Consider the following 23794-nt stretch of genomic DNA (forward strand, 5'->3'; position numbering starts at 1 on the left):
GACTGGATTGAAGATAGGTAGATAGGTAGTCGCTCCAAGCAAAATATTGGTACTCAAACAGATTCGGTGACTGGAAGCCAACACCAACATAGTTGGGGAATAGCTGGATGGATGATAAAATGAGTCATCATCATCAGCAGGCGCATAGGGTAGGATAGTTTCACTACTGGGGAGAAACACTTGTATGACGGGGATTTTCTGTGCACTTACTCACTATGGTAAGGCTGACCCCGCATTAGGCGTGCGTGATCCTCGGGCGTGTGAGTAGCGCGGGCGTCGCGAGCGCGCTGCGTGAACGTCGCGTTTTGCTGCCCTACGCTCGCAATTTGCCATTTCTTGGTGGAGCCAGCAAATCAAAAGAAACATAAGTGTTATATACTGTGCATCACTACCGCACACCGGGAAAATTTCGCTATTGCGGAGGACGTTTATATACCATATTTTGTGTCACACGTAAACAGGACGACAGTAAGTATCCACCGAAACACTTTCAAAGATCTGATGAACAAACAAATCAGACCTGACTTGGTCACCTGGGGCCAATCAGAGCTCTATGAAGCGATCATACGCTTTGGCTCCTACTGTTATTGTGGTTTCTGAAAATTTAATCACCTCATTCAACGATGAATGTAATTCTGATGGTACTATTAAGAACACTTGCTTAGCGCAGAAGCTGACGTTAGCAGGTCAACTCTTTTGACTTCTCGAATAGGATACCATTGGTTTTTGTGCAATGCACACCTGCAATGCATTCTGGATTAGGATAGGATATAGGTGGATAGGATTTGCAACAGAGAACAATTCTGTCTTTGTGATTAAATGACATCAAACGTAGTTTTATATAAAAGGTGTTTTTTAGGGTTTTTAGACTTGGCTCGGGTCTTACTGAGACTGTTCGTAATCGTGAACAGTGTATTTGCGATCAGAAGTTGAAAGTTAACATGTCTCTGGTATGCGGCGCGTAATTTGTACGTTTTCAGACGCATAAAGCATTTTACGTGTGTATGGTATTAAATCGAGAAAGCTCCCATTTCTTATCTGCACTTTGTATCTGGGCTTGTTTTTAAAGCTACAGAATTCTACATTACCTACCTCACGCTTAGCAGCGCTTGCGAGAGATAGATCCTCATTTCTTCTAGGATTAAGTTTACAGATTTTGCATCAGAAAAAATAATTAAGGTCTACTTAATACTATATACTCACTCAAAGTAATTTGTTTTAAGGCCACCACATTAGTGGAAGATAAGCTAAACTATGTTTATGAAAAAATCCTGATATGAACTCCATCTGTAACTTTAAATGATGATTAATTGTTCCACTAAAGTCATCATTTTTGACATAATGTTCAAAATATAATTTAGATGGCACCGTTTTAAATTTGGCCGAGAACTATTAATTTTCCTTTCATCAAGGTAATAATTACAGTTGGATTTTGATGTGGCACGGCAAACTGACAAACACTATTGAAATGTCTATCGAAAAATTACACTTCGTGTTAAAATATGGTGAATTACGGAAAATACACAACTCCATCTGTTGAAATAATAATCCTCTATAAAGAATGTATGGTAATATTGTCATTCCACCTCGCTCCTTTGACAAATTGATGATGTATTTTATTTACCACAGATGGAGCTACTTTAACCTTGGCTAAACAAAATTTTCATATTTTTTTTTTCTTCCGAAGTTACTTATAAAGGTGTGATTTTCTGTGTAAAGATTAATAATAGGCCGATCAACTAATATAAGTACAACATTCAAATGTACAGTCTGTACAAATAGATTGCGTGTCGTAATATTTTACATCTTGAATTCACAAAATTAATCATATCTTTTGATAGAGTGAATCGATTTCGATGAAACAAAAACTAAGTAATACCCCAAGTTACGTAGAGTTTTTGTATATAAGCATTGTCTGCATTTAATTCGTAGATTTTACGTGAATCGCGAACAAACAAACAGATAAACAGACAAACAGACAAAAATGACAAAAATGATGGAAATGGGTTCTGTTAGTTATCCTTTAACATGCTGGCTATTTTTTTTGTCAATTTCTTCAATGTACAAAAATTACTTTTCTACAGATTTATTATATGTATAGATTTGCTGTCTACAAAAGCATCCTAGAAAAGGTCAGAATGCGGTAGCTACTTATAGAACGCTTCCGTTGGACCTAATATTTATCTACTGCCCAATATACCTAGTTGTGTCTTTAAATAAATATCACTACGTTCACTACAACATAAATTGGAAATATTTATATTCGCTCTCCAGTATGTTGTCAAGGTCCTAGGCTAACGAACCCTTCGGTATCCTTTGGGACCCTAAAAAGGGCCCAAATAATACTGAAGGTCAGCCATGACATAAATGATAAACGAGTACCGTAGTCATTAGTACGAGCGAAGTAAGAAAATTAAACCAAGTATTTTGAAAATTTAAGCCGAAAATAATTCAAAAATTCCCAAAAGAAAATTACGTAGGTACCGTGGAAATATTCGGCCGACCATTAAGTCTTAATTATTCAAAGCCTAAATTACTTTTTGGCGCGAATTGCCTCCGCCATATTTAATTTTGTTGTGAACAGTACTTATACGCGAATATTAAGTTGATTTAATTAATTTTCCTTGGTAATCTTGGCAAAATTAATGTTTATAGGTTGTAATAAAATATTTCTTGGTTCCTAGTTATGTTTCTTGAGATGGACTTTGAATTTTCTATTGTCTTGTTTTCCTTATTCCCAAGTCTAAAGTAAGATGAAATGCGTCATAAATCCTTGCCAGTATACTCACTATAATACATATAAATGCGCAAGTAATTCTGTCAGTACGACTTCCACGTCAAAACTACTGAATCGATTGTATGTTGGAGCGCAGATATACGCGAGACACAATTGATTTTCTATTGTTTTATGGTAAATGTTTGCCGACCCCAACATAGTTGGGAAAAAGGCTCGGAGGATGATGATTAGGTATGTTAAATGTTTGATTCACATTAAAATTGAGTCTAGCTTAAAGCCTGCGAAAGACCATGGAATAGGGGTTGTAGGTTACACCACAATAAACTTTCTTTTAATATGTACGTACCTGTGTTAAAATTTGAATAATTATCTTACTCCTTATGAAATTTTCCGTGAATTTCCACTTCCTCGCAATAGTTTGATGTCAGCCACATTATATAGTTAACGTCCTTCGGTAACATCTGCTATTAATTGGCAATTAACCACAGATGTAAGGTAACGGGTAACGTTACTTTAGATAACGGTTTAATTGATATCTTGTATTAATTAGAGTTATCACTAAGATTAGAAGACACCTTTGACTAAGGGCTTGCAGTTCCTTTTAATATCTGTGGATGAACTTGTACTATAGAAATCACTATCTAGGTATGGTGGACATACATTGAGAATCATGTGGCAATAGGAGTGTCTTCATGTCCTAGAAATATGTAGTCTTTAAAAGGCACTGATAAAACCATCAAATGTACCTAAGTATCTTTTGTTTGAGCACAATGTATGTACAGAAGTTTTATTTTCCCATTCAATGCAACACACTAACAGGTTAGCCTTTTTCATAAAACAAAAATTGGCCATTACTTCCCAGGTATAATTATCGTTGAAATAAAGATTCACTCCACCCAAACAGGGCAGAAAAAAATACATTTTAAATACAATATAAATACTCCCAATGAAAGTTCTAATCTAACAGTTTCAAGTGTAACTATCTACCATTAGAAAGGGGTTTACTGCACCGAACTGTACCACTCACGATTCCGAACTCACGACTTTCCGATCAAGAGCTACGTATATAACTACTGAGCTATGGTGGGTAAGTGGTTCGGCTAGATTTATTAAGTTTATCTACGAGTAAGGGAGTATGTATTGCTTTGAAGATTTAGATGAGCTCGTGGCAAAGTAACAGTCGTAAGGTTCGATCGATCATAAAGTTAAGCAATGCTGGTCTGTGGAGGGATGAACACATATTGTCATGAAAAGTTTCGATAGCCATGTTAAAGAGGTGGGTCTCATCTGACATTTGAACATCCTAGACGAGCAAACAGAAGGTAGAATGTCTGACTACAAGTCTTACTAATTACAAGGGTAGGTACTGTCTTACAAGGGTAACTGGGATGAGGACGTCAGATAAGCAGTCGCGCCATGTAAAACCACTGACACTCATCGGCACCCGGTTAGACTGGAAGCCGACCTCAATAAAGTTGGGAAAATGCTAAGTGATGATGAACTACAGCTTTTAAGGCTTATACGGTATTCCAAAAGTGCAGTCTAGAGCCTGCCGTTAATAAAACACTGCAAATTTATTCTGAAACTGAAATCCTCGATGTGGAAATCGTAAAATCAGATTATGGTCGATAATCCTGAAAGTCGGCAGGCAGCGTGCCTAATCCGGTTAACGTAGGAAACACAGGGCTGCCGGATAACCGGGGATCCTACGATAAACGGATTGTTTTGGCCTTAACTTCAGGTAAAATAACATTGTAAACACAAGTGGTTGCCGCTGGGATTAAACTACAACTATATTTAAGTAGATATAGGTAGGTATATGTTTCGTTATCAAAATTCAAAATCTGTTTATCTTTAATAAATTCCTAATCAAATCGAGTATGGGTAACGTCATGTAAACTACTGCTGTTTACCTCTTTATTTAGTTATATCCCTCGAAATAATGATTAAATCGAATAGAAGTATAACCCAAACGGTCGGAGGCGCACCAATTCGCGTAGAAACGACCTCGTTTCACATTGATTACCTACACAACCAAATTCGCAGTATTTAAATATTTAATTAACCAAATATAAAATCAAATCCGGCCGCCAACCCTGCGGCCTGGTGTTTAACCACAGTTAAATATTAACGGACGGACACACGATGGAATTATTTATAGACATAAGCCCCTATGTTGGGAATCTGCAAACATTTGTACCATACTCAGTAGTTTAAAGGGATGAAGGGGATACGAGTAAACACACTAATTCCCCCTTTTATTTGGAAGTTGAGGACGGTTGAAATGGTTTGCAGAAATCTGTTATACTTTTAAATAAAAGATACAGTCTGTGCAGTGAATAACTTTTGCAGTAGGCAAGTGTCTATGTCGTTCGGTATCTACTTAAAAGAACACGACTAGTTTCATTCAGTAGCCATTGAAATTCTACTACTAACTAATATAAACAGTATATTTCGGCTATACCCGACTCTTCATTACCTACAGACTTTACAAGTACTTTCAAAATACCGAAACATTGAAATTATTAGAACTATCTCGTATCTAGGTAGGTATCTATATGTATATTAACCATAGAATGCATAAAACGGACTCAATATTGGGTACCATAAACCAATGTTTGTACTAGGTCCAAGAAACCCATTTGTGAAATTAACAATTTTAACATCCCCGCATGGACCAGGTGTAGAGATGGCCATTTAGTAATTGATACTGAAGTATCACTTACTTACGTAAACCGTTAAATGTATTGCTTCTCTAATTTATTGCTTGTGTTCAGACTATTTTATAGTTACCTTTCCATAGGAACTTCCCTATATTAAAGTTACCTACTACATCATCATCAGCCTTTCTATCGTCCCACTGTTAGACTAATGCCTCCTCTCACACAGAGAAGGATTGAGCGTTAATCACCACGCTTGCTCAATGCAGGCTGGTCAAAAAGTTATTTTAATCAAAATGAAAGCACAGGGGTCTCAAAATGGGAGCAGTATCTACATAAAACCTTCTCGTCATTCCTCATTCCAAGCTTATTCCCTGGTCAGGGTCACAACAGTCGTTGACAAACAAACGACAGAATATTACAACAGTGTCTGTGTGCTCGAAATTAAAAACATCGCGCACCCCAGTGTTTTGTTTCGTTCAAAACTTTCATAATTCCCCCATTCGAGTATCTGACGGTTGTTGCGATGTGCGAAGCGAGTGAAGAAAATGGAGAAGTACTTCAGGTCCATTTAAGATGACAAGGGAGGCCCAGTGTTAAAATAACTTGTGACTTAAAATGGGCTAGGTTTGAAAAATGCTTAGGTGGGGATTTATTGAAAACAATTATGAAACTTGTCACTTGTTCAGAAAGAATGACGTTTTCTTTTTTCATTTTTAGTAGTTCGATGCAGCTATTGATGCAAAGTAGCCAAACAAAGACAGAGGGATGAAATAGCATCCACAATTGAGGCATTGATTACACAGAACGCCAATCATCAGTCCTTGTTTGTTTAGGCACCTATTTCTTCAGAACAACTAATGTGTATTATGTCTAAGTACTACATATATTTAGAAACCGACATGATATTACCACATTCAACTGTGTCCTATATCGTTCCACGTATATTAATTTATTCGAGACGGCCACAGCTCGTCGTTAGCATGTTTTTATTCCGGTGTGAATAATTAATAGCGGACAGTTTCAGGATATTCTATCTGATCACGTACCCTTCATTACTGGCTGAGCTAATTAGTATGCCCTACTCTTCTTTGAAGTTGGTTTTTAAAGTTCTCAGAAAAATATTGATAAGTTGGTCGAGTTCAGGCTAGACTCAATTTTGTTATTTGTCAAGTTTTTATAAATCATTTGTTAAAAAGTAACGATTCTTATTCTTGACAAAATTACTGTTGAGTCAGTTCCGTTTTTAATCTTTATCTGTAATAATAATATAATATTTAAATTTCTTAACAGAATCAATTACAAAGAGTCTTAAATATAAGCTTATATCCGAGTCTTACTTACTTGAACTAGGATATCCTGTGTTTCAGGCGAGAAGAGCTAAAGTAGATAATTTAAAATTGACAAATAATAATCAAAAGGATTCTATAGTACATTAAAATTTGAAAACTTTTTGTTAATTACTACTTATTAACTAATTTGACGACCTCTATGGCGCAATGGTCACCAAGCCGGACTGCCGAATCTGAGGTCCCGGGTTCGATTCCCGGTTCGGTCGACATTTGTGTGATGAGCATGCTTGTTGGCCGTGGTCTGGGTGTTACAATATGTATTTATAAATATGTATATGTGTAGCTATATGTAGTTTATCAGTTGTGTTAGCACCCATAACACAAGTTAATTAATAACTTACCATGGGGCTAACCAACCGTGTGTGAAAAGGTGTCCCGACATTATTTATTATCTAGTTCACAAATACATAGATAAGACTGCACTACCTACATAAAACCACGGCAACCACGGCCACCACGGTCTTCTAATTCTAAACGGCTCCATATGAAACTTACAAATGAGAAAAGTTCTTATTACCGCGCCCCGTGTATGTAGTACAGTCAGCGACAAGACTCCGTGAACACAATCCAAATGACAAAATATCTGAGGTACTGAAATCTCAAATGCAAAAGTTGTTGTCAGCAACTTTTGTAATTCTATACATATATCGTGTGATTACTTATGGGAGATTTTACTGTTCAGATCATCATTATCATCATCATCCTCCTTCCCTTATCCCAATTTTACTTGGGGTCTGTGCAACTAGTGTTCTTCTTCCACACTATTTTATCTGCCGTCATTTCACAAGTAACATTCTTTTTAGCTTAGTATTTTTTGTGTTCATGGACTTTTGTAGCTGATTGTACTTACTTTCATGGTTAACTGCAGATAAGCATGAGCGTGGCAGATATGAACTATTTAATGCTGGCCTATAGACAGTAATTTTGTGTTTACTTCCATGTTACTTCCTCGCTTGTATAGTGGACATAAGGTTCGATTCTCCGGTCATGTAGCTTTTTTAAAAACTTTTTCGGAACAATCCATTTTATGACTGGTAGTTTCTACATCCTATAGTGCCATACCGTCTGCCATGATAACTCTGAAGTTACCTACTACCTGATTGGAAAACCTGCAGCTCGCAAAATAAGAAGGTTAAACATGATAAACATACCACTAGATACAAATAAGATATTAGCAAATAAACTCGTATATCCCTCGGGAAATATTGATTCTTCCGTTGGATGTTATCAATGATATGAAAACAAATAATAACATCAAAGGAATGCTCTGGTTTCTGCGTCTATATATATAAGGGGGTGTACACACGGATGAACGGTGTTGCGCGGCTTTTAATGGGCAACTAGAATCAAACTTAGTTATATTTTTGACGTTCATAAGTGCTTGTAAAGGCCTAAATGAGATAAATGATTTGACTTTGACTTTAATCATAAAGTGCGCTCGTGTTAGCTTTAAATTATACAAATCTTTAAAATAATTTAGGTTTAAGCTCAGGAAGAGGTATAGGACTGTATATTTTTCCTGGAATACACTACATCATCCTCCGAGCCTTTTCCCAAACTATGTTGGGGTCGGCTTCCAGTCTACCCGGATTCAGCTGAGTACCAGTGCTTTACAAGAAGCGACTGCCTATCTGACCTCCTCAACCCAGTTATCCGGGCAACCCAATACCCCTAGGAATACACTACGAACTGTAAAATTCGTGCGCTCTAAATGTAGAATTCCTGTTAGTAACTACGAGTGAATGTAGTGTGCGACAGTAAACATAATTATTTTTCGTGTTAGTGCACTTAGTTTTTTTTTCTTCTGCTTTGGGCACGTGCATTGGTATATTTTGATCCAAAATAATGTATTTTTTAGTTATAAGCATATAAGTAATTACAGTAATAGTAGTTGTAGTTGTTTACGTTTGTGAGTTACGGCCTGGACATTTTTACACAAATAAAACTCTCCGCGCGGCTTGTGTGAAAGAGCCTTATTCCTCCCTCGGCTTATAAATAATCCAGTAATACATCGCGTACATTCCCAAGGCTTTTTATGAAAGCCTGTATATTAACAACAGAAGATATTTAATACCCACTTATTAAAAAAATACACGAGTAAACATTCTAGCGTACTTCGCAAGCTTTTACGTAGCTATATTAGATTTCTCAAAATAAACACTGGAGTTCCGTACGTTATTCCATCATTGCCAATTTTACTGGGAAATCTTGCCGGCTTTGGATGAAAAAACGGCTAAATTAAATACGGAATATAACACGGTTTTCGCGTCAAAGGCTTGGGGAATTAAATAAAGTTTAGCTGCTCTTCCGGAAGGCACGTTTAATTTGAGGGTGGATTTCTCTTGTATTTTATATTCTCGTCTTTTTGGAATGTTTGTTGAATGCAATGTGGATATAGAAGCCATACATTTGAGACTTAGGATGTTCAATGAGTAGGTACCGTCTATAGATATGACTTTTTGAATACGATTTTTATGATGGACACGACTATAATAGGTATTAGGTAAGTAGGTAACTATACTGCGTTGTAAAAAAAAACACATTTCTGATATGTTTTTATTCCAGTTGCCAAGTATTTTTCTCTAGAAGCGTGTGAAATTTCAAGAAACATCTAATTTAGTTATATAACATTCCAACCAGCTAGCCGTTACCCGTGACTTCACTTGCATACAAGGGTTCGCGATGGTGATGATGGGTGGAGATTTCAAGTTAGGGACAGGACAACTTACCTACTTATACTACAGATTACTAAAAGTTATATTATATTTTGACCTGATTGATGGAATAATTTTGTAGTTCTTTTATTGATTTCACAACATATTTTCTACATTTTTGAATAATAACAAAATAAAACATTTTAAAATATAAAAAATAGATGGCCACCGTAGCGGGCTTGATATTATTACAGTAATAGGTGCAATATCTCATTCTTGCTGTTAATTTTGGATAACAATGACTAAGTAGAGGTACCAAAAGGAAAAAATCTAGAGGAAACCTAGACATCTCCTTGAGCAACATTGGTAATTAAAACGACCATTCCTTATTCCTTAAGTATGTACGAGCAGAGGCCTCTATCCCTGCTTTGCTTGTCCTACAACAATAAAATGCTGATGATAACGAAAAGTAATCGCCACGTATATATTTATGGAAATATGATGATGAATATTTTGTCCATTTCACACAATACAACAGCTGAAAAAGTAATTAAAACATACAGTTGTCCACTCAATCGGATAGTGCACTCAATTTGACTCGATTGCAATCCCGCATTCATCATCAAACTGATACGGTTTTTAATCGAATATATCATCAATTTTCCGTTCGATATAGGTACCGATATCAATCGACAATGATATTCGATTTGAATGGGTATGATAAATTGGGTTCGGTGTTGTGACAGTAATACAGTAGTTAGTTTGAATTATTGATTATGGTAATTATTATTGAGGGCTAACTATCTATTTCTATGCTAGTATGATAAAGGGAAAACATTTGTTGGTTTGTAATCTCCGAGACTACTGAATCGATTTTAAAAAAAAACTTTCACTGTTAAAAAGCGACACTAATGTGGATCACAGAAGTTACCGATCCATCTGTGGTTTTTCTATTAGACATTGTTTGACAGTTGCAATTGGTAAATTGAGCATTTTCGATTCAATAACACAACCTATTCAGGTATTTACGTGAATTAAAATTTGTATTCACGTTGCTGGGAACTAGGTAGGAACTAGGTCTTAAAATATCTAGCTGGGTATATAATTAAAGCGTTGCATAGTATCTGATACACGCCGTAAATTAATCGGATCATACTGAACTTAATTACTGCATTCTCTTCAAAGGGAATAATTTTATACAACGCGATCCCCTATCGAACCGATATTAAATTCCAGGATACCTTCGCTTACAATATGCCATTCACAAGAGCGCGTCACTCGATATTGTATCCTATGCTATTAGGAATAAAGTCCATACACCAAGCTTCATTCGTGCACCAAGTTATAAAGTTACAGCGCTATTGGATTTTCGAGGGAAAATGCAACAAGCATCAAAGAGCATGTTTGGAAAGCTTGATATATCTTGCCTATAAAAGTCCTCAAAAAAATATAAAAAAATACTGAAAAAAACGGTTGAAAGAGTGAAAAAGTTCTTTGAAGTTCAAAAATGGCGAAAAAATCGAAGCTTTGGTATTGGAAGGGATTAAATTGGAAACCGCATGTCAGGCTTTACGCAATGTTGCAAGTTTTTTAAGGTTTTTTTTTCATAAAAAGACTGTACCTAGTATTTTGAAAATTAAAATATTGTACGTAAAAAAAATGTAAGTACACAGAACCGATGTATGAACCATATCCACATATACTCGACTGTCAAGTACAGTTTTTAGCCTTAGGCCATATCGAATACCTAACCTTTTGTGTTGTTTAAAATCATGTAGGTACTTCACTACAAATACTTCAGAATCCGACCGGGCGATGAAATCAAAGATAATAGGTATAGATAATGGGTTTTTAGTTTTTTTAATGTAGGTAGTCAACATTTGAAATGTAGGTACATACGGCAGCAACGACTAAAATGCTTATCACGACTCAATTTTAAAAGCACTACGACCAAAACTCTAGGGGTGTAAAATGCAATGAATATTATACCAGTAAGCCCGCTGCAGAAAATTCTAAAGGCAATGCGCGCCAATTTCATGTGGCGGGAAATATTTAAAATGGCCGTCACGTCTGACAACATGGCCGCGTCCCGGCCAGTTCTACGTTGAAATAGTTCCGAGTTTTGTGTGACTTTCTGCAATTAATGCTGAATGAAACTGCCGTATGGTTTATGAATATTGAAGTGCACGTTTTCGGTTGTATGAATTTTAAATTGCGAAAATCCCTGTGAGAGTTTGGGAAAATATATCTACAAACGACTGTGGGTAGGCAAGTGCGATTCGGAAATTTGCTAGGCACTTAACAAAAATGAAACACATATTCTTAACCGATTGAGTCCCTAAAAGAATATGAAACATGCTAAGAGATAAAATAATTGCAGTAGCGCCTGGATGGGTCAGTGAGTCGTCTTAGGGGCGGAGTTTTTTAAAAATCTAATATTAATTCCTAATAAAAGTTAACCCCAAAATATTCTCAGAAAAAAATAAACTAATTTATAAACAAAAAAGGTGCAAAAGTCTTTAATCTTACCGAGTAGAACAATTAATAGGCAATTCGATTACAATGCAAATTAGCTTAGTTTAAATTACACCCTCTGTCAAGCTAAAGAATATAATTTTCAGTTCATTTCCCGCGCTAAACAAACCTTGCCCATTTCTGGGGTAATGACATTTTCTTATTAACGAAACTAATTTCACAAAATACTTGGATATAATTATTTATTCTGTCGAGCTGACCTGGATTCGCTGAGATTTAAAAATAAATCCATACTTGGTTGCTCGTTTTGGTGGTCTTTGCAAATGCTGTTTACGTCTATTTTTTTTGTTAACAAAACATTATTTTATACTGGCCTCCCTTATAATAGGTTTATCTGTGATTTATTTTATTGATAAGTAGGTTTTTTTTAGAAAGTTTAAAGTGTAAGTAGGTCGGAATTTACAGATACTTTCATAGTGACTCAAAATCAGTTCCATTCATATTTTATTTTGGTCATTTACCTACCTATTTGTAGGTAATTAATTGATAACAAACCTACTTTGTATCTGCTAATGATTTTGTCCAGATTACTCGATACAAATAGGTACTTATTTAAAGTTGTGAATAATCAAAGGTTTCTTCGAATTACCCCACTTTACTTTACTAGTTTTATTAGTTATTTAGGTAAAATTCGTTACTTTCCAAGCAGCTTTTTGAAGTCCGTAAAACTTTCAACAATAATCGCTTTATTCGGAATATTTTAGGGACTTTGTCAAACTTTTGGAAATTAATTTTACTTTATTGCAATTAGGTATTGCCTACTTAATAGGGCTTCAAATGTTTTTTTTTTTTTTATACAGCTGAATTAATTTATCTATTTATAACAGGTGTTTTTTTTAAATCACTCGTTTTGCTTACGGATGGTAAATTTTAAAACCGAAGCCTCTTACAATAGAATTTTTCATAGTTTCCTGCAAAGGCAGTGTTTAGTAAGAACCACGGACGAGAAATAAAAAAATATAGGTACCTACTAGTCCGTGGTAAGCACATACCATCACAAAAATCTCAAAAAAAAAGCAGCCATTGTAAGAAATGGCTGTTTTTTTTTGAGATTTTTCAAACTATATAACATAACCAGTTAGGTAACCACCACCGCTTACAGAACCGACCATGTTTACCATCCCCAAATTATTGATTACTACATTTTCATTGACGACAAATCCACACTTTAAAATGTCATTTCCAGTTCACTAAGTCATTCTGGGTAATACCCGGCCACTTCACAGGTTTCATCGTTTATATACTCATTGTAGCGTGGAATAATAAAGTTTTAAATGTAATACGGAACTTCGGAATTGAGGCGTTACGGCGAACCTGGGAAACTGAATAATTGTATGAAGGAAAAGTAAGAAGCTTTCGTGCGAATTTCAGAATAATGGAGAAAATTAAGTCTGTATGTTGTTGTTAATAGGCAAGTTTGTAAACAACTTATCATTATCGTTAATTAACAAAAAAAAACATAAATAAACTTACTACTCAATTAAAGCCAATTTAAGTTGATAAGATACGCGTAACGCCATCTATTGAGTAGAATTAAGAATATCAATGATAACAGAACCAATTTAATGTAATCTGTGACGAAATGAATAACATCGAAATTATCAGCAACGTTCATTCATACGCCACTGATAATATAACAGTGATTATATAAAATAATTAACACACAACATTAAGTTTGCCATTTGATGCCTCGCGGTCGAGCGATAGTGTTGTGTTATGTTCTGACATCTTTTGATTGTTGCTCAGTTAATAGTAGTCAAGTTCAGAACGGTATGGTTATTGAATGCTTTCATTCCTTAACTATACCCTTACATTTAACAAATAAAAACTGAAACTAAGGACATGCATTAGTAAAAACACAGAGTTATCTATACTGATAGGTATTATAAAAAGGAAAACTTTGTTTGTTTGGTTGTAATGGATAAACTCAAAAACTACTGGACCGATTTTAAATATTCTTTCACCATTAGAAAGCTATATTGTCTGCGAGTAACAAAGGCTATATTTTATCCCGGTGCGGGCAGTAGCTCCCACGGGACGCGGGTGAAACCGCGGGAAAACGGCTAGTAACTAGATAAGTATGTACTCAAAACTTTAACTTTGGCTCAACAAGTAACGCAAGCGATGACCCCAAAGTTTAAGCTGTTCTAAACCAAAAAGTTCTAAAGTAGCGGTCTAGACTGAAAAGGATGCATATTGATACAGCCAAACAAAGTTCCTAACTAGTTTGCAGACGAGACTTTAATATTCAGAATAGAGTTAAAAGTTTAAGCCTTGGTTTCATTGTCCTGACAGTGTTGTCAAAGGAAAATAATGTAAAAGGTATGTACTTCTACCCCGGATTAAAAAAAAATATTGTCACTTCGCAAATTTCCTAAGCGTACCTACTCACAAAGACTTTTTTGTGTTTTATTTATTTTAACCTTTCCACTGCGTTTACGTTTACCTTTGTTAAAACATTTACACTAAAAAAATCGTTATTAATAAAAAGATACGCGCCTACAGATATTAACTCTGAAAATCTGGAGACAGACAAATAGCATCAAAACAGTTGTTTGAATAAAATCGTAACAATAGAACATAAGATGCACTACACGCGTTAAACCCCATAAAAGTAGGAGGTAATAAAATTTCAGTCAATCAAAAAATTTTATTTTATTTTTCCGGATCGACGGTGATTTCTAAAAATGCTCTCACTTCATTAACGAGCTTCAAACTCAAGTCTGCTTCGACCTCGCTGAGCTCATCACTAATTTCTTTTAGCAATGTGCGCACTGGGGTCCCCAATCTCGACCCAGTCCTGGACCACTCAAAATAACTTGTCATAAAATTATGGAACGGGTCTACATTATGTTTGCCATAAATATGATCCATGTCTGATAGGATCGCATGGACCAATTCCACATCTCTCCCGTTTATCATGTGTTTTTTAGTAATCAAAGAATTTAGCCTGTCTTCCACAGTTCTGTGTATGGTCAATAATACTTCCTTCGTTGGAACATTATCCGAATAAGCCATATCGTTTAGTATTATTTGCATTTCATTTGCAGTTATATCGCTAACATGGGTATAAAATTTAGTTTCCATCAATGCTTCGGATACGTATCGAATGAAGATCTTCACATTATCTTCTTCCATGTCTTTGAAAGATCCTAATAAAGTGTCCAGTGCTTTTGTGCACTCATAGGCTTTTATGCAAATGTCGTATTCTGAGCAGAGTTTGCTTTCATACTTTCCTTCGACTATTGCGGTGGCAATGACGAATTTTTGCTTCAGTTTCTTCTTCACCTCGTTAATATCTTTCGGGGAGCCTTCCAATCTATGAGAAGCAAACTCAATGGCCGCTGTTTGGAACATAATACTTATTTTCTTAATTAATTCAGACCACATGTAGGGATCGTTGCTGGAACTGACTTTCATATTTATGGACCTTAGCAACTTTCTAATTTCACGCAAACATTTCTTGAGTTCCTCCTCAAAAATAAGACGCTTAACCAATTGTGTTTCTTCATTTCCAAGATCTTTTTGACTAAGTATTCCTTCAAAAATGGCTTCTATAGATTTCGTTTGGACCATAATGTATTCGTTTAAGAATTGTTCTAAGTTACCATCGCAGAAATCTAGATCTCTGCATAAGTATGTAGACTTAATGATTAGATATAGAACATCGTTTTCTTTAGAGAACGTCATAGAGCGTCGCCCAGAAGTTATGGTGTTTTTTTGCATATAATGAGATATAGTATCCATTACTTCTTTGCCGATGCTCACTGCCCCTTGCATGTTGACCTTGACTGCATCATTGAGGGATATTAAAGCTGGAAATAGATGCAACGTGCATTTTGGTGCTTCATTATTCAAATAATAAGTAGGTACCTTTCCATTGTTTTAGTTAGTTAGATGATTGATGAGACATGAAGAAAAATAGAACAATCAAGTATTTATCCTTATATCAACATTTTCAAGTTATGCAAAAATGTAAGATCAGATATTATACCTCTAATAAAATCGCTAAAAAGAATCTAAAATAATTATTTTTTACTAAATAATGAATAAAACTCTTACCAAAAATACCAAACAAAATGTTTTTATAATCCATGGCCAATATAAAATATATCTTTATTTAAAATAAATAACATCTTATTTTACTACCCATAAAAACGGTTGACGCTTTTCCTTTTCCCCTTAAAATAAATTCAAATAGAGGCGTGATTCAATTTGATGGTCGTAAACTGTAAAACCAAGTAAACGTGTTTAGAATATAAATAAAACATTTGTTTCACGTGGTAATGACGAAGAAGTAGTTTTCGGCGTCGTTCGCCCACCTCCGACAATCGTTTTTTTGTAGGAAAAAAATAGAACACACTGTTAGCAACAGTGTAACGTATTATGTTATACAAAAAGTGGCCCGATTATCTGTCCTACCATTGCTACAAAAAATCTGACGCGGGCAGCCTTCATCTGACCTGAAATATTCTAAATTCAATATTTATGATACCTTACTTATTAGATGTGCCTGCAGTATAACAATAGGAGAGAGAAGCAGATAAGATCGTAGAGCATCATTATTTTGTTAACCACATAGATTTTTTATGAAATAATTTAATTTTAGTTTAGTGACAGTATGAATAAACGATTACTTAAACATGATCTGATAAATAAACAAGTAATAAATAAAAAAAAATATAAAGTAATATACATTCTTTAAAGTAAAATAGCAGTTCTGCCATTGAGCTTAAAAGCCTAGGCTTCAAAACCTTGAGTTGAAGGTAGAATATGTTATCTGTGGTAACGTTTACATTTGACGTTATTCACAGCTGTCAAATCTTTTTGGTTCGGCCATTTTCGCCGAACGTTTGGTGTTCGCTTTGGGTCACGTATCTTTTCGTGGCCTTTAGATCACTTAAATAAAACCCATTCAAGATGGTGCAGAAGAAGGTAAAAGCCATGTGCGTTTAGTAAATTACTATATTTTCGTTACAAAAAGTGATATTCCCGTGAAGTTTACACCATAACATGTTTATGGGACCGTCGATGTTTTTGGCGTCCAAACTGTTTTATTTTGGTTTATATTCAGGTATTTTTGTTCAGTGGTGCATTTAAATAGTTTCTGCTAACAGTGATTCTGGATTTAAAAACTGTTCTTCTTGAATTTTAGTTCATTTAAGTGAATAATCTCATCCTAACCTCCAAACATTGCCATGATGTTAACTTCGTACTGAAGTGCTATGATTACTACCAAATTATCACCAAGATCGCTGATGACAACGTGTTAATTAGTAATAGACTCGCTAGCACGTGACCTCGGCTTACAAAGTTGTTGTTATTTCAGCCTAAGAAGAAGGTAGGAAAGAAAGTAGCGGCCGCACCTCTGGTCGTGAAGAAAGTTGAACCCAAGAAGGTAGTAAACCCACTCTTCGAGAAGAGGACCAAGAACTTCGCTATTGGTAAGTTTACTATTTAGTCCTTTGTTGATACCTCTTTGTTATTACTGCTAAGAAACTACCTACTGAATAGGTTCTACTCTACAACATCAAAGTTCCATTGAGTTTGAATGCAGTGTTCCTTTTTTGAATTGCGTTGCATGTAGTTTTGGCGGTAAATGATATTGGACTAAAATGATGTAAAACTTTTATCCGAATAACCATGTGGTTACAAAATATACGAGCTTTTTAACACTGATTAGTCCAATCTAGACAAAATTACTCATCAAGCGCTACTGGCTGAGGCACTGTTTAGTTCTAAATGTAATACACAACAGTATTTGTGGGTTGGTTTAATATCTTTACCAAGATAATTTCAATAACGTGGGGTACAATTTGCTGGATTTATTATCAACAGAAGTCAGACGGTTATGTTTTACCCTTTTATTACTTCGTAGGTCAGGACATCCAGCCCACAAGGGATCTGTCCCGTTTCGTCAGATGGCCCAAGTACATCCGCATCCAGCGCCAGAAGGCGGTGCTGCAGCGCAGGCTGAAGGTGCCCCCACCAATCAACCAGTTCACCCAGACACTTGACAAGACCACAGGTTTGTGCATTATTAACTTAAATTAAAATGTATTTCAGACAAGTTAGAGAATCATTTTATTGTAATTAATAAGCTTGCCTTTATTTTCTTGATTAATTCTAGATTTTATTATACTTATACTTACTTTTAAACTTTTATACAGTAAATGAGTATGTCCATTAACCCCTTGAACGCTAGTGCGCGAGACATAATTGATTTTCTATTGTTCTCTAATTAGAGGCATTCAAGCTGTTAAAAAGACAAGCAGAAAACGAATATTAAAACCATTTTCAAGCTAAATTGTTGAACTTTTTAGGTTACATGATGATTACCAAATGCAACGATGAATCACTATGATTATCAACAAAAATATACGAGCTTTTTAACTCTGAAGTACCATAAATATTAATTTATTCTACTTTTTATTCTTACATTAGGTTTCAAATAGATTTGTTTTGTTTTCAGCCAAAGGTTTGTTCAAGATCTTGGAGAAATACAGGCCAGAGACTGAGGCAGTCAGGAAAGAGCGCCTAAAGAAGGCTGCTGAAGCTAAGGTAAGATTACTCTTTGTACTTGAAGTTACTTAAAGGTTGAACTATATCTAGCAAGTGCCAGAGTAATATTTTCAAATAACTTAGTTGTGTAATGTAAAATAATATTTGAAGGGTATCCAAAATTCTTGAAGTAGGAGTATAGGCCATTGAAATGATGCATAACAAAATATTCAGATTGCCATGAAGACCTCTAACCACCAAGATCTCTGATTGTTTGCTTCAAATTCACACTCCAACCTTCTTTTACCACATTTATTTGAGAATAAAACCTTCTTTCAGGTCGCCAAGAAGGACGAGCCTCCACCAAAGAGGCCCAACACCATCCGTGCTGGCACCAACACTGTCACCAAGCTGGTCGAGAAGAAGAAGGCACAGCTTGTTGTCATCGCTCACGATGTTGACCCCATTGAGGTGAGATATGAGTATTTAGTAATTAATATTCACTGATCTTCAAGGTAGATGTGCTGGTAGTTACTTTATCATTTATTTAATAGAAATATGGATTCCATGAATAGGATGGACAGATAACAAATTATTTAATTGCATTTTAGAGTCTTATTTTGAGATTGATGGTTCTTATGTTATGGTTAACTTGTTATGTAGTTACATACCAGAGATTATGAGAATATTTTAATGTACCTTAAAAATGTGACCAGCAAACAATAGTCAATTTACCAAGTTTTCTTGTTATTCTTTGTAATGTGTATTATGAGATAGGTGGTTGCTGTGATGTTAGAATTTCTTCACCTGAGGCTTTAAATATAAATTATTTTTAGCTGCATGAAGATTGTTGACTCTGAGCTCTCTTCCATCAGATCACAACATTACCATACCCTGTACGAAATATTGCTAAAAGACAACTTTGTTCACAGCTGGTTCTCTTCCTGCCCGCCCTCTGCCGTAAGATGGGCGTACCCTACTGTATTGTGAAGGGCAAGTCCCGTCTGGGAGCCCTTGTGCACCGCAAGACATGCACCTGCGTTGCTATCACACATGTACGTATTTTATGCCTATTCTTTATTTATGTGATAGTAGAGATGGCGAAGAAAATGTGTCTCAGATGTGCATGTAATGATGATTTATTTGCTATCATACAGCTATGCTGACAACCTTTCTACCACCAATAGATTTTATCTGAGGATGCCATCTATGACACATACAAAACTTCCCATTTACTGAACTAAAGTAACAGCGCCAAATCACAGAAACTTACTAAGAGTCATCTATCTTTCCCAGGTTGAGTCTGGCGACCGCGCCGCCTTCTCGAAGGTGACCGAAGCCATCAAGACGAACTTCAACGAGAGGTACGAAGAGCTCCGTAAACACTGGGGCGGTGGCGTCCTCGGCAACAAGTCCAACGCGCGCATCGCTAAGCTCGAGAAGGCGAAGGCTCGCGAGCTGGCGCAGAAACAAGGCTAAGCCTAATAAAATTTAAGACCTAACGTATTGCTGTTGTTTTTTTTTTGTTTTACCTTATTGAAACCCCATCCATTTTTAGCCATTTACAAATCATTTGAAAATAATTATGCAATGGTTATAGCCCAAAATGCGGCTACACCTAGGGTTTAGCCGGCTACAGCTAGGAGTACCTATCAAACCCATTTACCACACATATCTATATAGCAATCTTCACACCAGTGGCTAAAGTAGGTAGGTTTTAAATTCTGGTTTGAGAATAGTAGAATATACATGTATCTTAAAATTAATATTAATCAGTGCCATCTAACGTGTTGAAATTAAATCAAAAAGTTAATTGACTTGTTGCTTTCAACGCCATCTAGATTTGTCTTACATTACTTTTTAAATAGATTTTGTTTTAACTGGGATAATTAACACATCAAAATAAACCCTTGTAAAAAGGTAGCAAGTTTCAACCAGTTTTAACTGTGTTCCGAGGAAACGTTACCAGCTGACGTACGCGATAAAACTGAATGTTATTTTTCAAGTTTCATCAAAATTCGTTTAAGTGTGATTGAGAAACATACATCTAATCTCATAAACTTCGACAATTACTATATTAGTTAGGTAAAAAAAAATGAAAGATATAAAATAAGAAATAACGTATGCTTTATTCAGCTAGAATTTTCAGTATTGGTTTCTATGCTGTAGTACAGTAAAACAACTAATGAGAATTATATAGTGTGTACATTGTATAAAATAAATAAAAACTAAGCAAGCAAAAAAAAGAGAGAATTTTACAATATACTAAAAGCTAAAGTTCTTAAATAAATAAATCAGTGGTCAGAGGTCATTAGGAAGGATATAATTTCAATTTTCAAAAAGGGTTCTTCCTAGTTGGATGTTTCTAAATACACAAGTACATATTTTTAATTTCCAAAAGAGTACATGTGTAACTGTGTGCTTTAAAATAGTTGCGTCATCAGCATTTTTATTGCCCCACTGCATAGCACTGGCTTCGCACACTTCAAATAATACTGGCCTTACTGGGAACAATCCTCTGTGCCATCATAGTTAACAGTAACATCCCCTCTGCACCCATGGATAAGATAAAAAGTCATTTATTCAAATTAGGCTGAAAATCATCACTTTATAATACATATAATAAGTTTCTTTCTAATGCTTATACATTTTCATCTTCTATCTTTATTTCAATTTTTGTAGGTAATTCACTATTTGGGGATGTACTTGTGGCATCTTCTTCTTCTCTTGATATAGTTTCCTCTGTACTTTCATTATAATCTTCTTCAGAGTCACTTTCTATCTCTTCTTTTATTTTTCCTTTCTTCCTTTGCTTGCGTTTTGGTGAAATTTCAAATTCAGAAGAAATTTCTCCATCTCTTTCTTCCTTCAAAATTTTTTGCACTGTTCTTGGACTAACTCCTGTAGCTGCAGCAGTGCGCTCGGTAATATTACGCAAATGTGATATATCACAATTTGGTTCTAGATAAAGTACAGTAAATTTATATTCTTCCTTGAGATAACGATAAACATTTGCAATCATTCGGCGGGCCTGAAATAAAACAGATTGTTTAAATCATACAGCAAAACCCAAAATTAACCGACATCCTAAAAAGGACAGACCTAAGCTGAGAGACATCTTATAACTACAACGCACAACAAACTGTTTAACACGATCTAAGGATCAATTCTCTCACCCAGTCCAAAAGGCTAAATAAATAAATAAATTTAATTCATATCTCTCAACCCATTCTTAGACTAAGTCAAGAAATAAGGAATAACTTAAACACAAAGCATGTTTGCTTGTACCCACTTAGATCAGAGTGTAGCAAAGGGTACGCAAGTCTCATGAAAACCCGGTTTGAAAAAATATTTCACTTCAAGATATCATATCAAGAAAGTTTTTAGGCTACATCTTAGTAGCTGAGCAGTAGTTCTCGCGGGATACGAAATCGGTTGGCGGAATCTAGTAAAAATGATTTGCCATACCTGAGTGCTAAATACTATTCTCTTTTTTATTTTACCAGTCTTCTTTACGGAACTCATTGAGTTATGTGTAGAACACTGGCTGTATGAAACTTATCGACAAATTTACTTTACAACTTCATTAAGCGTATGTAGGTTCGTAGGAAACAACGAGTTTAATCACGTCGGAATAACAAACAAAACAAATAAAATCTCTGCATTCTGCAAGCAATTATTTGACTGTATGACAGTTCACTCAACGTCAACTTCAGGTCAGGCAACTACCAGTGCTGCCATATATACTTTATTATTTTCCGCTTCCATAATATAACCAATTTCATGAAATTCCCCACTTTTTTGCGGTTCATTGTCCACATTTATAGACTCTATTGTAAATAAAAACACTGTTTTACACAAAGATTTTATTTCGTAATTTTTACCTTTGTAGTCGTAACGAGGAAATTATTTGTACGCCTAATCCGCGTAATAGTCAAGTTTCAATTTAAATCTTCAATCGATTCAATTAGAATTTTAATCTTTTCAGTGAAATGTATAAAATTTTTTGGTTTCACGATTTTTGACATTCACCGTTCTCTGACTCTTGATCTAACAGTTATATTATATGTCAATGATCTAACCCCAAAAATCACGGGTTTCCCTGGAATTGGCAGCACTGACAGCTTCATGTCAAATCCTCTTGTCATTTTGCGTTTCGTTCTACGATATCAACGCAAAATTATCATTCCTACTCCCTACTAATATTATAAATGCGAAAGTAACTCTGTCTGTCTGTTACGCTTTCACGTCTAAAACACTGAACTGATTTTAATAAAATTTGGTACAGAGAAAGAATATAGGTTAGTTTTTATCCGAACTTTGAATTCTCTTGGAAACGCGATATAATCGAACTCTACGCGGGTGGAAGCTAGTGACTATATATAAATACTTTCTATTTTATTATAATATTTTTGCTGCCAATAACAATGACAGAAATAAAGATGCACCAGAAACAACCGTCTCTGCCATCATTGAGGGTTAAGTCCCGCAACAGATAATTTCCTGCATGTTGATTTGTTCAACACTGAACCATGAACTTAATTAGCAACATAACTAACATCTAATTCCTCTTATGATATATTTTGTTCCGTGCTTTCACTAGAATCTTCTTCAGGGTCCGTTTCTATATTTTCTTTTATCTTTCCTTTCTTTCTTTGGTTGGGCTTTGGTGAAATAAGATTAGATGGTTTATTCGCAGCCTCTCTTTCTTCTTTTAAAATTTGTTGTACTGTTCTTACACTAACTTTCGTCGCTGCAGCAGTGCGCATGGTAATATTACGCAAATGTGAAATATCACAATTTGGTTCTTTATGAAGTTCTGTAAATTCAAATTCTTCCTTGAGAAAATGGTACACCTTTGCAACTATTTTGCGAGCCTGAAAAATATAACATAGATTATTAGAAACATATCTATCAAACTATTCTTAAACTATCATCTTTGTGGATGGAATAAACAAAAAATTACTCTGAATGGACATTAAAACCATTTACCCTAATAATACAAAGCCCGGATGCAAATCTCAAGAAACACTGGTCCTACTTGATAAAATCTTTCAGTGTTAAACAGCATAATTTATCGAGCAAGGCATAAGGTTTACTTTTAATTAGATAAAATAATAGAAAAATAAAAGAAGAAAGCAGAAAAAAATGCTTTAATGTTCATTTATCGTACCTCACTGCGAACAATTTTCCTCTTTTCTTTTGCTATACCGTTCTTCTCAACGTTGCTCATTGTATTATGTATGTGTATGGTTGAAATAACTACTCCTATTTATTATAACATTAACTAAATACAACAAATTATTTTTATTTCCCTCTCCTTTATTTATCATCCCATCTGTCACACAAGTTACA

At 35.2% G+C, this 23794-nt stretch overlaps 2 protein-coding genes and 1 non-coding gene across 5 annotated transcripts; 2 read left to right on the forward strand and 1 right to left on the reverse strand.

Moving 5' to 3' along the window:
- Positions 1–16716: 16716 nt before the first annotated feature.
- On the forward strand, positions 16717–19945 carry LOC124639121 (60S ribosomal protein L7a). Its single transcript, XM_047176354.1, has 7 exons — positions 16717–16873; positions 17268–17382; positions 17817–17966; positions 18411–18499; positions 18779–18910; positions 19372–19494; positions 19736–19945. The coding sequence occupies exons 1-7, from the start codon at positions 16859–16861 to the stop codon at positions 19916–19918; spliced, it is 807 nt and encodes a 268-aa protein (XP_047032310.1). The 5' UTR covers positions 16717–16858; the 3' UTR covers positions 19919–19945.
- LOC124645341 lies at positions 17549–17622 on the forward strand. Its single transcript, XR_006986213.1, has one exon. It is a non-coding gene; the product is annotated as a small nucleolar RNA SNORD36 (small nucleolar RNA).
- Positions 19946–20549: 604 nt separating the features above from the next.
- On the reverse strand, positions 20550–23794 carry LOC124639129. 3 transcript variants are annotated; one of them, XM_047176380.1, is made up of 3 exons: positions 23613–23794; positions 22999–23316; positions 21240–21470 (listed from the first exon to the last, which is right to left on the reverse strand). In XM_047176380.1, the coding sequence occupies exons 1-2, from the start codon at positions 23670–23672 to the stop codon at positions 23011–23013; spliced, it is 366 nt and encodes a 121-aa protein (XP_047032336.1). In that variant the 5' UTR covers positions 23673–23794; the 3' UTR covers positions 21240–21470; positions 22999–23010. The 3 variants fall into 3 exon arrangements, with proteins under 3 accessions (XP_047032322.1, XP_047032336.1, XP_047032328.1); XM_047176366.1 differs by lacking the exons at positions 22999–23316; positions 23613–23794 and adding an exon at positions 21908–22150 and having other exon boundaries at positions 20550–21470; XM_047176372.1 differs by lacking the exon at positions 21240–21470 and having other exon boundaries at positions 22823–23316.

Source organism: Helicoverpa zea, chromosome 2, assembly GCF_022581195.2.
Source record: "Helicoverpa zea isolate HzStark_Cry1AcR chromosome 2, ilHelZeax1.1, whole genome shotgun sequence".
NCBI classification, from domain to species: Eukaryota; Metazoa; Arthropoda; class Insecta; order Lepidoptera; family Noctuidae; genus Helicoverpa; species Helicoverpa zea.